At 52.7% G+C, this 10,950-nt stretch overlaps 2 protein-coding genes across 2 annotated transcripts; one reads left to right on the forward strand and one right to left on the reverse strand.

The window, feature by feature from the left end:
- Positions 1-1,276: 1,276 nt before the first annotated feature.
- Positions 1,277-7,556, reverse strand: LOC130033010 (ubiquitin carboxyl-terminal hydrolase 17-like protein 6). Its single transcript, XM_056124709.1, has 2 exons — positions 7,410-7,556; positions 1,277-2,866 (listed from the first exon to the last, which is right to left on the reverse strand). Exons 1-2 carry the CDS (start codon positions 7,554-7,556, stop codon positions 1,277-1,279), a joined length of 1,737 nt encoding a protein of 578 aa, XP_055980684.1.
- Positions 7,557-7,620: 64 nt separating this feature from the next.
- LOC130033011 (ubiquitin carboxyl-terminal hydrolase 17-like protein 6) lies at positions 7,621-9,102 on the forward strand. Its single transcript, XM_056124710.1, has one exon. The coding sequence runs from the start codon at positions 7,621-7,623 to the stop codon at positions 9,100-9,102; it is 1,482 nt and encodes a 493-aa protein (XP_055980685.1).
- The last annotated feature ends 1,848 nt before the right edge of the window (positions 9,103-10,950 follow it).

Here is a 10,950-nt window from a genome sequence, read left to right on the forward strand (position 1 = left end):
TGCTTGTGTAAACTAGTGTGCTGTGGGACTCGATATTAATGTGTGGAAGGTGCTGGCTTTAAATGCTGCAGACCTGTGTTTGAGCCTCAGCAATCCACAGAGTTCCCTGAGCTTCGGCTAGTGGGATTCCTCAGTGCAGAGCCAGGAGTAAAACCTGAGCGCCACAAGGTATGACACAACCCAAACTAAATGCAAGAGCCATTCGTGTGGTGTGGCAGGGAATGACAACTGTGGAAAGCAGACTGTGCTCCACATTGCCCCCAGTAGCAGCCTGGCACATATGTCCACATCTACACACACTCCTCCCGTCTTCCCACAAAGAGCAAAAAGGAGTGCAGTGTAGTTCTTACCATACCTTCTGGAAGCTTCACACTCCCAAGTCGGCTCTGAAATTGGCCACATGGAGGTTGTTCTAAGAAAAGGGAAACACTCCCACAAGCTGCAAAGGTGCCTGGTTTTGCAACCCTCAAGTCCTCTTATGAAGCAAGTCAGGTAACACCAGAACTGACCAGTGCATTCTACTACTGGGTGTGTTTCTTTAGGCAGATGTGTGAAATCAGTGTTTTAGTGGAGCCCAAGAAACATGCTGGCCAGGGAAAACCTAAATTCCATCTTTCACCACATACTTGTGAAAAATTCTAGGCTAAATAGGATTAATTTAGAAGCATCTTGTAGACATCATGTGAAGCTTGGTCTTTTTGTTGTTGAATGTTTTTTTTTTTCAGTGGAGACTGGTGAGACACAGTATAGAGACTGGTGAGATATAGTGCAGAGGACAAAAAATTTACTTTGAAAGTTACCCCTGGCCCCCAGTTCAGTCCATGCATTGACTCAAATATGGTGACATGAGATTGGAGTAGATCCCTGCGCATACTCAGCAGAAAGTTGTGAGCATTGCTGGATGTGGATCCAACATGACAAAACAAAACAAAAAAAAGAATTACACCAGTACACTTTTATGAAAATCATTTTTATTAAAATGTCTAGGATCACACAAAAGTTATAAATCAAATGTATAAAATAAGAAACAATGTGTATACAGCTATAAATCACCAGGAAGATGGTGCAGCCCACAGGTTCCCCCGGAGCACAACTCCGAGTGCTGGAACCCGGGTCCCCCCACATCCCCCCCCCCCCAGAGCTTATGTTTGGGTATCCCGGCAAAGGCAGAGGAGGGGGAAGCATCCAAACACGTCCTGAGTCACAGGCAAAAACGTCCCGCAGGCAGCAGAGCACACACACTCGGTGCCAGGCTGGGTCCGGCGTTGCTGGGCTGTCAGAGGCGGGGCCCCCGTGGGAGCGGAAGGCTGTGCAGGACCCGCAGGCTTTTCTGGCCTTTCCTGCTCTTCCTCTTGGCGGCCGTGGCACACGCTTCCGGGACAGCTTTCTGGGGCGCAGGCTGCTCCCAGGGCGCCCCGTGCCCGCACCTGGAGCCGTGGATCACCACAGCGTCGGCAGGCAGGGTGGCCTCCGTCTTCCTGAGGTTGGGTGGCGGCTTGGGCCGGCTCTGCTCCTGCAGCCGCCTCCAGCAGTCCAGGCTGAGGCCAGAAGAGTCCTCACCAGACTCGGGGTGCCCGGACGCCGAGGGCTCGCGCTCACTGTCAGGGCGGCCCGGATGCTCCCCGGGGATCCCCGAGGACACGCAGCCCGGCCCGTCCGGCCCGGCCCAGCCCCAGTCGCCGCCGCCTCTCTCCCACTCGGCCTTCTGCGCGTAGAAGAGGACGTAGGCCTGCTGGCTGAGGACGCGGGACACGTCGCAGGCGCTGACCTTGGCGTCGTCCATCTGGTACCACTGGCCGTCCGCCGCTCTGACGTAGCACAGGTAGTGGCCGCTGTGGGAGTCCCAGCCGGTGTGCACCAGGACGGCATAGAGCGCGTAGACGAGAGGCCCCTCCTGGCGCTCCGACGTGCAGCCGCCCACGTCCAGGCACTCGGGGTAGCGCACGTGGCCAGCCAGCTTGGCGCCGCCGCCGTCCTGGCAGAACCTCTTCAGCACCAGCATCAGGACCCGCGAGGCCGCGTGCAGGGTCAGCGTCTTGGTGGCGGGCGACTTCTGGCCGCAGGTGCCGCACAGGTAGGCGTCCGGCCCCTCCAGTCTCTCGGGCTTCACCAGCTCTCGCAGGGCTCGGGCCACGCTCGGAGCTGCTCCCACGTCCAGCGCCACGTCCAGGTACGGCTCAAAGGTGTCGGAGACGGCCAGGCAGCGCAGACACTGCATCTGGGACCGCCAGCGGCCTCCAAAGATGCCCGCGACGTCGGCCGGCTCCCGCCCGCCACCCTGCGGGCAGCCTTGCTGCATGGCGTCCAGCGTGAACAGGAGGAATTCGTGCGCGTCTTCCTGCCGCTGCCTGTGGAATCCGGCCAGCAGCGATGGGCACGGCTCGAGGACCTCCCCGGGGCGCCGCAGGGCCCGGCTGATGTGCTGCCGCACGCCGCACGCCCTGCAGCAGGCCCGCTGGCCGGGGGCGCCGCCATGAAGTCCGGACGCCGCCCAGCTGGCCAGGGCCGGAGTGTAGGTCAGACACTGCAGGGCGGCGTTCACGTAGCAGCTGTTCCCGACGTTCCGCAGCCCGGCCCCCACCGCGCGTCCTGTCTTCCCCTCGGGCGGGGGAGCCTTGGCGCCAGCCCGCGCCTGGCCCCTGGGAGCCAGACCCATCTGCGACGTCGCGGGCAGCGACTGGGGGGCGGCCTCAGCCAGGGGCGCGGCGCTGCTGACCCCAGCCTTCTTCTTGCTGCTCCAGGATGCGGCTTGGGCCATCCCTCGGCTTGAGTGCAAGCTGTCCAGGGCAGAGAAGGGGCCTCCGTGCCTCCAGAACTCGGCGATGAAGGCCTCGTCGCAACGACGACGACTTCCCTTGGCAGAGCGCTGGAAAGAAGCTCAGCCCCCTGGCGCGCGAGTCCCTAAATACCTGGATGCAGCCCCGCCCAGGCACAGTCTCTGCCCACCGATCTCCAACCTGTCCAATCCGGTGAGGGAAGAGTAGGGTGTGTGACCAATCCCTGAGCTCACATGAGCCCTAAGCAGCTGGCCACGGCAGGGTGTGGCGGGCGTAGGGCGTGGCCAGTTGCGGAGGCCCTAAGGCCACCGGAGCCCTGGGATGCTGTGTCTCCAGAGGCCCTTCAGACTGACCCGCAACTCTTCAGGAAAGCTCCTCTGCTGCACCTTACACTGAGCGAGGAACCCTACTGAGAAAGACATCTTGTAGAGGCATCAAAATGAAGAACCGAAGAAAAAGATGGATAAAAGTTGAGAGATAATGGCGTCATTTGCTCTTTCTAAAAGAGAGTGGGGGATAGAGAGTGAGAGGGAACACTGGTGTGCGAGTGTAAGAGAGAGAAGAAAAATTTCTGCCATAGTGGTAGGCTGGAAGGGTGGTTTGTGGGAGGGAATCTGGGGACACTGGTAGTGAGAAACATACATTGGTGAATGGGACAATTGTCAGAACATAGTATGACTGATACCCAACCCTGAACTACTTTGTTACTTTGTAACTCACAAATAAATTTAATTTAAAAAAACTAAATTATAAAAAAAGAGGAAAATACATATTCCAGGCTTATGCACTGGAAAAATTAATGTCTTTTATCATAAATTTTTCCATTCAAGGCCATGGGTCCTGATGTGGAGTTCTTCGGCTGATCTTCTTGGTCCTATCTTGGCATTAAAATCACCGACAATGATCTTGTAGACGGTATGGTCTTATTTATAGAACTTCTCCAGCTCCATGTAGAACTTCTCAATTTCTCCTTCATCATAATTGGATGTTGGTGTACAGACAACGAAGATAGAAACTGCCGGCAGTGAGCCACATCTATTCAAGTGTAGTTGTCCGATTTGGGTTGTTTGGCATTAAAATGAATCAATGCTTATGGCCAAGTTCGTGTTGACAAGGATTCTGACACAACCAACACCTCTTTTGTCGAATGTTCCTAGGAGCAGTTCTCCAGTGTCGAAAAGGGCATGATGTGATTGATGCCTTCTTGTCTCAGTCAGACCAATGATGTTGTACTTGATCTTTCGTGCTTATACCATCAAGTCCTTGATGGATGCATCCGATACCAGTGTGCGTGCATTGAAATTACAGACAGTCATTTTTGTCTTTCTTCGTTTTGGCAGACTAGTTCGGCCTTGAGATTTTATCAGCCTCTCCTTCCTCATCCTTCTTAACGCTGCCATATTGGGGGCTCTTTCAGGGTCAGGGGAATGAGACCCATTGTATTTACTGGTTTTAGCATATCGAATACGCCACAGATAGCTTGCCACGCTCTGCCGTGCGAGCAGGATATGCTCAGTAGCTTGCCAGGGTCTCCGAGAGGGATAGAGACTTTTAGGGTGGCCTCTAATCACCCTTGTAGGTGTTCCCATGGTTTAAACCATTTTTTATAGAATAAGAAAGGATATTTATTTCTATTTCTGAATAGAAAACAATACAAAAATTGCATTCAATGTGTCTGAAATTGAACACAATCTGTGGTCTATGTTTTTCAAGATACACATAAATATAAATTTATAAGAGTTTTATTAAAATAACAAAATGTTAACACAGTCAAAATTTTATCATTGAAATATCAAATTTACAGTCACAAAGGTGTTTTCATTAATTGCACTATTTGTATTGAATTATGTCATATCATTATAAAATATAAACATATTTTACCCACTCATTGCAACAAAATAACATTTTGAGGAACATCTATCATTGCCCTACTAATTAAAACTCAGTTAGTTATTAAGAGAAGTTACTGTATATGTGTTATTATATTTGCATTTTAAAGTAATAAAACTTTATAGCAATGTAATTCAAGTAATAAAATTCATTAAATATCCTCATATTTTAGAAATAATAAAAATAGTGAATTATTAAATTGTCCTAATACCAGAGAAGTTTATTTAGAAAAGTTTCTTTTCTAATGTTTTATTTAAATATAACTATGACTCAAGACAATTTTTTATGTACGGTGATTTAATTATATTTTTAAAATTTCAATGTCATAAGAAATATTAATCCCTTAAATTAATATAAATTAGCAAAAGTGCAACCGTTTCTTTAAATTCTTTGTTTTTACTGCTTTAGAACACCATGTTTCACAGAAGTTTTTTTTTTTAATTTTTATTAGTGACAAACCAAGAGGTATAGGAGTATACTTACAAATTTTTGTGCTTGGGTTTCAATTATACAATGATTAAGTACCCATCCCTCCACCAGTGCCCATTTTCCACCACCACGGATCCCAGTATCCCTCCCACCCCCATCCCCCCATTCCACCCTGCCTCTGTGGCAGGGCATTCCGTTTTGTTCTCTCTCTCTCCTTTTGGGTGCTGTGGTTTGCAAAAGAGGCATTGAGTGGCAATCATGTTCGGTCCATAGTCTACTTTCAGCATGCTTCTTCCATCCTGGGAGGATCCTCCCAACACCCTTTATTTATCAAACCGTATTTGAACCCTATCAAATATGGTGCGGCAATCCTGGAAGATGGGTATTAAGTGTCTTATGATGTGTCGCATGGTCCAGAAACCATCCTGGAGTGTGGCAGCGGCTGGATAGTGAAGGTAGTGGAGGTAATGGAGGTCTGCTGGTAAGGTATTTCTCTGGTACCGGTAGGGTGGGTCTTCTTTGCGTAATCCTGGGGTCACAGACAGGGCAGAATAGGGTGGGGCTCCTGGTTTTAATCCCTTGGTCACCTGTGGTTGGTGGGAGCAGGCAGAGGATCTCTGTGCCCAGGTCCCTTGAGCCTGGACTCCAAGGTCTCAGAGTTCCTCTTACCTGGTTCTGTGGGGCTTCACTCATGCGTGAGTCTTGGCCCGAGCATCCAGAAAGTGTCTTGGAGCATGGTGGCAGCTGGGTAGTGGAGGTAGTGGAGGTCTGCTGGTGAGGTATTTCTCTGGTACCGGTAGGGTGGGTCTTTTTTGCGTAATCCTGGGGTTGCAGACAGGGCAGAATAGGGTGGGGCTCCTGGTTTTAATCCCTTGGTCACCGGTGGTTGGTGGGAGCAGGCAGAGGATCTCTGTGCCCAGGTCCCTTGAGCCTGGACTCCAAGGTCTCAGAGTTCCGCTTATCTTGTTCTCTGGGGCTTCACTTGTGTGTGAGTCTTGGCCCGAGCATCCGGAAAGCGTCCTGTAGTATGGTGGCATCTTGGTAGTGGAGGTAGTCTTGTTTCTCAAGGCATCGAAAATCAGATGGGTGGACACATAATGAGATTTGGAGATGACCACTGGACTAGAGCCGTTACCAACTGGATTCCACTTCCACGGGACGTCAAAAGACCACGTGGCGGCCCACCTACTAGATGGTAAGACTTCTTTGTCAAGACCCTGAATGATCGGTTTGAGGCTCTTCGTGTTCCTAGAATGCGCAGATGCCATTGGACTACACTAGTACGTGACAGGGACTAATGGAGACATTAATGGCACCCGCTCGAGCAAATGGATGAGTCATGAGATGTTGAGTGATCAAGTGATCATAAATTTATAAAAATATAATGCGTTATTATATGAGTATTATACATTATAAATAAAATAATATATCATATATGTGAAACATGTAGTTAAAATCTTATGAATATTCTTCATATTATATGTTATTTATTTATTTTTAATGTAGGAGTACTGCTATTTATTCAGCCACTGGTTAGCTGATTGAATTTTGCATGAACTCCACTATATTATATATTATTTATGAAAATATGTCACTTGTATCACTTGTCATTCCAGTGATCTTCGATTTGCTCAAGCAGGCGTCAGTAATGTCTCCATTCATTTCTGTCACATGCTAGTGTAGCCCAATGGAATCTGTTTGCTCCAGGAACACAAAGAGCCCTCAAGCCATTTGTTCAGGGTTTTGATGAAGATGTCTGGCTATCTTGTACATGGGGGCCCACGTGTTCTTTTGACTTCCCAGTTGGTAACAGCTCTAGTCCACCGGTCATCTCTAAATTGCATTACGTGTCCAAACCTTCAGATTTTCCACCCCTTGGCAAATGAGGCAGCGTCCCTGACCTTTGATCATTGATGGAGTTCAGAACTCTGGACTCCTTCTCTCATTTGAGTGGTGTCATATTCCAAGCAAAGCTCTTTCAATTCCTCTTTGGGAGACCCGAATAGCGTTCTCATCCTATTTTTGTAGGGCCCAGGTCTCTGAGGTGTATGTTAGTGCAATGAAAATATAACTAAATATAAATGTGTTTAAATTTTATAATACAAATTGCATAAGAACCTTCCTTTGGGAATGCTTTCCTGAAGAGTTGCGGGTCAGTCTGAAGGGCCTCTGGAGACACAGCATCCCAGGGCTCCGGTGGCCTTAGGGCCTCCGCAACTGGCCACGCCCTACGCCCGCCACACCCTGCCGTGGCCAGCTGCTTAGGGCTCATGTGAGCTCAGGGATTGGTCACACACCCTACTCTTCCCTCACCGGATTGGACAGGTTGGAGATCGGTGGGCAGAGACTGTGCCTGGGCGGGGCTGCATCCAGGTATTTAGGGACTCGCGCGCCAGGGGGCTGAGCTTCTTTCCAGCGCTCTGCCAAGGGAAGTCGTCGTCGTTGCGACGAGGCCTTCATCGCCGAGTTCTGGAGGCACGGAGGCCCCTTCTCTGCCCTGGACAGCTTGCACTCAAGCCGAGGGATGGCCCAAGCCGCATCCTGGAGCAGCAAGAAGAAGGCTGGGGTCAGCAGCGCCGCGCCCCTGGCTGAGGCCGCCCCCCAGTCGCTGCCCGCGACGTCGCAGATGGGTCTGGCTCCCAGGGGCCAGGCGCGGGCTGGCGCCAAGGCTCCCCCGCCCGAGGGGAAGACAGGACGCGCGGTGGGGGCCGGGCTGCGGAACGTCGGGAACAGCTGCTACGTGAACGCCGCCCTGCAGTGTCTGACCTACACTCCGGCCCTGGCCAGCTGGGCGGCGTCCGGACTTCATGGCGGCGCCCCCGGCCAGCGGGCCTGCTGCAGGGCGTGCGGCGTGCGGCAGCACATCAGCCGGGCCCTGCGGCGCCCCGGGGAGGTCCTCGAGCCGTGCCCATCGCTGCTGGCCGGATTCCACAGGCAGCGGCAGGAAGACGCGCACGAATTCCTCCTGTTCACGCTGGACGCCATGCAGCAAGGCTGCCCGCAGGGTGGCGGGCGGGAGCCGGCCGACGTCGCGGGCATCTTTGGAGGCCGCTGGCGGTCCCAGATGCAGTGTCTGCGCTGCCTGGCCGTCTCCGACACCTTTGAGCCGTACCTGGACGTGGCGCTGGACGTGGGAGCAGCTCCGAGCGTGGCCCGAGCCCTGCGAGAGCTGGTGAAGCCCGAGAGACTGGAGGGGCCGGACGCCTACCTGTGCGGCACCTGCGGCCAGAAGTCGCCCGCCACCAAGACGCTGACCCTGCACGCGGCCTCGCGGGTCCTGATGCTGGTGCTGAAGAGGTTCTGCCAGGACGGCGGCGGCGCCAAGCTGGCTGGCCACGTGCGCTACCCCGAGTGCCTGGACGTGGGCGGCTGCACGTCGGAGCGCCAGGAGGGGCCTCTCGTCTACGCGCTCTATGCCGTCCTGGTGCACACCGGCTGGGACTCCCACAGCGGCCACTACCTGTGCTACGTCAGAGCGGCGGACGGCCAGTGGTACCAGATGGACGACGCCAAGGTCAGCGCCTGCGACGTGTCCCGCGTCCTCAGCCAGCAGGCCTACGTCCTCTTCTACGCGCAGAAGGCCGAGTGGGAGAGAGGCGGCGGCGACTGGGGCTGGGCCGGGCCGGACGGGCCGGGCTGCGTGTCCTCGGGGATCCCCGGGGAGCATCCGGGCCGCCCTGACAGTGAGCGCGAGCCCTCGGCGTCCGGGCACCCCGAGTCTGGTGAGGACTCTTCTGGCCTCAGCCTGGACTGCTGGAGGCGGCTGCAGGAGCAGAGCCGGCCCAAGCCGCCACCCAACCTCAGGAAGACGGAGGCCACCCTGCCTGCCGACGCTGTGGTGATCCACGGCTCCAGGTGCGGGCACGGGGCGCCCTGGGAGCAGCCTGCGCCCCAGAAAGCTGTCCCGGAAGCGTGTGCCACGGCCGCCAAGAGGAAGAGCAGGAAAGGCCAGAAAAGCCTGCGGGTCCTGCACAGCCTTCCGCTCCCACGGGGGCCCCGCCTCTGACAGCCCAGCAACGCCGGACCCAGCCTGGCACCGAGTGTGTGTGCTCTGCTGCCTGCGGGACGTTTTTGCCTGTGACTCAGGACGTGTTTGGATGCTTCCCCCTCCTCTGCCTTTGCCGGGATACCCAAACATAAGCTCTGGGGGGGGGGGATGTGGGGGGACCCGGGTTCCAGCACTCGGAGTTGTGCTCCGGGGGAACCTGTGGGCTGCACCATCTTCCTGGTGATTTATAGCTGTATACACATTGTTTCTTATTTTATACATTTGATTTATAACTTTTGTGTGATCCTAGACATTTTAATAAAAATGATTTTCATAAAAGTGTACTGGTGTAATTCTTTTTTTTGTTTTGTTTTGTCATGTTGGATCCACATCCAGCAATGCTCACAGCTTCCTCTTTACTCTGTGCTCAGGGATCACTCAGTCCAGGACTGTATGATTCAGGGGACTGAACTGGGGTGGACAGTGTGCAAAGTTAGTTCTTTTGGTCCCAGGATCAATTGCAAACAAAGGGACAAGCTTCATGTAATCTTCACAGCCCACTGTTTCACCCTTCCTATTTGGCCATACATCTGTAATGCTGATGTTCTGAAATATGGAATCTTAGATTTTCTGCACCATCTTGCTCCTTAAGCTGCACAAAAATGAGCAACTTCACATGCATTATCCTAAAGAAACATACAAACTAATAGATTTTACCGGCAGTTTCTTATGTTTACAGATCTGAGTCAAAGAAGGACGCCAGCAGGCCCCTTTCACTCCCTAGAGAATATTCTGCTATTTCAACCACCTCCTATCGTCTGTACCCAGAGTTGTCTCTGCATCGGGGAAGCTTCAGAAAAGCATTGTGGGAATGCGCCACACTCTCCTGCTCCTCATGCGAGGCCTGGACCTGGAGACAACATATCAGACCTGTGCTGAGGATACTCTGGGCATGTCACACCAGGGCTGGACCTTGCCACATTTGGGCAACACTGTATCATGTCCCTCTACACATGTGAACACATGTCTCTGCCACAGCTGAGGATCCGTGTAGTGTATCTGGCAGTGAGGGATGCAGTGAAACTCTTCAACCATGTGTAGGTGTCCACAGGTCGAGTTTTAGCTTCATGGACTGACTCCAAGACGGTCCAATATGAGCTGAGCCCCATAATGGAGAAGCCCCTTTCCTAGCCTAACCCCCTCCCATCATTCCATCCTTGAAGATTTGAAGTCAGTGGAGGAAGCCAGGCCATACCTCCAGCCTAAGGCTGGCCCAGGTGTGTCCTCAGGGGTCACCCAGTAGACACACAGGTGGAAGGGACACGACTTGTTCACCAATGAGCCCTCAGGCATAAAGAGCTGTCTGCAGCACAGGCATTGCTGTCTGCTCAGCTCTGTCCAGCCTGGAAACGGGCATTTTTCTTAGTCTTGCTTTAGTCATTCTATTTTAAAATTATAGTTTAGGGAATAAGGGTTGAAACATATTTTTGATATGAAATGTTAGCAAAGCACCACGTGCAAGGCTATGAGGTCAGAGTTACAGTGAGCATCTCCCTCCTTCTCTCTCTCCTTTCCTCCCTCCCTTCCTCTCTCTCCCTCCCTCTCCCTCCCTCTCTCTCTCACTTTCTCCCTTGTGGTTGGGGGCCATGTGGAGGTGAGGAAGGGGGAAGCTGATTAACACATTTGCAAAGGTCTCATGGAACTTGGTGCATCAGGAGGAGTTAGATGTCCCCTCCTTCAGAAAGACCTGGGAATGAGGCTGTAGTTGCTCAAATTGGGCCTGGAGGGGAGAGGAGAGAGAGAGGGAGAAAGAGCATAAAGTCAGCTTAGGGATCTCTACTAACCCTAGAAAAGGAGAGTTGGCTG

The sequence above is a fragment of the Sorex fumeus genome, unplaced genomic scaffold (genome assembly GCF_029834395.1).
Source record: "Sorex fumeus unplaced genomic scaffold, SorFum_2.1 ptg000051l, whole genome shotgun sequence".
NCBI classification, from domain to species: Eukaryota; Metazoa; Chordata; class Mammalia; order Eulipotyphla; family Soricidae; genus Sorex; species Sorex fumeus.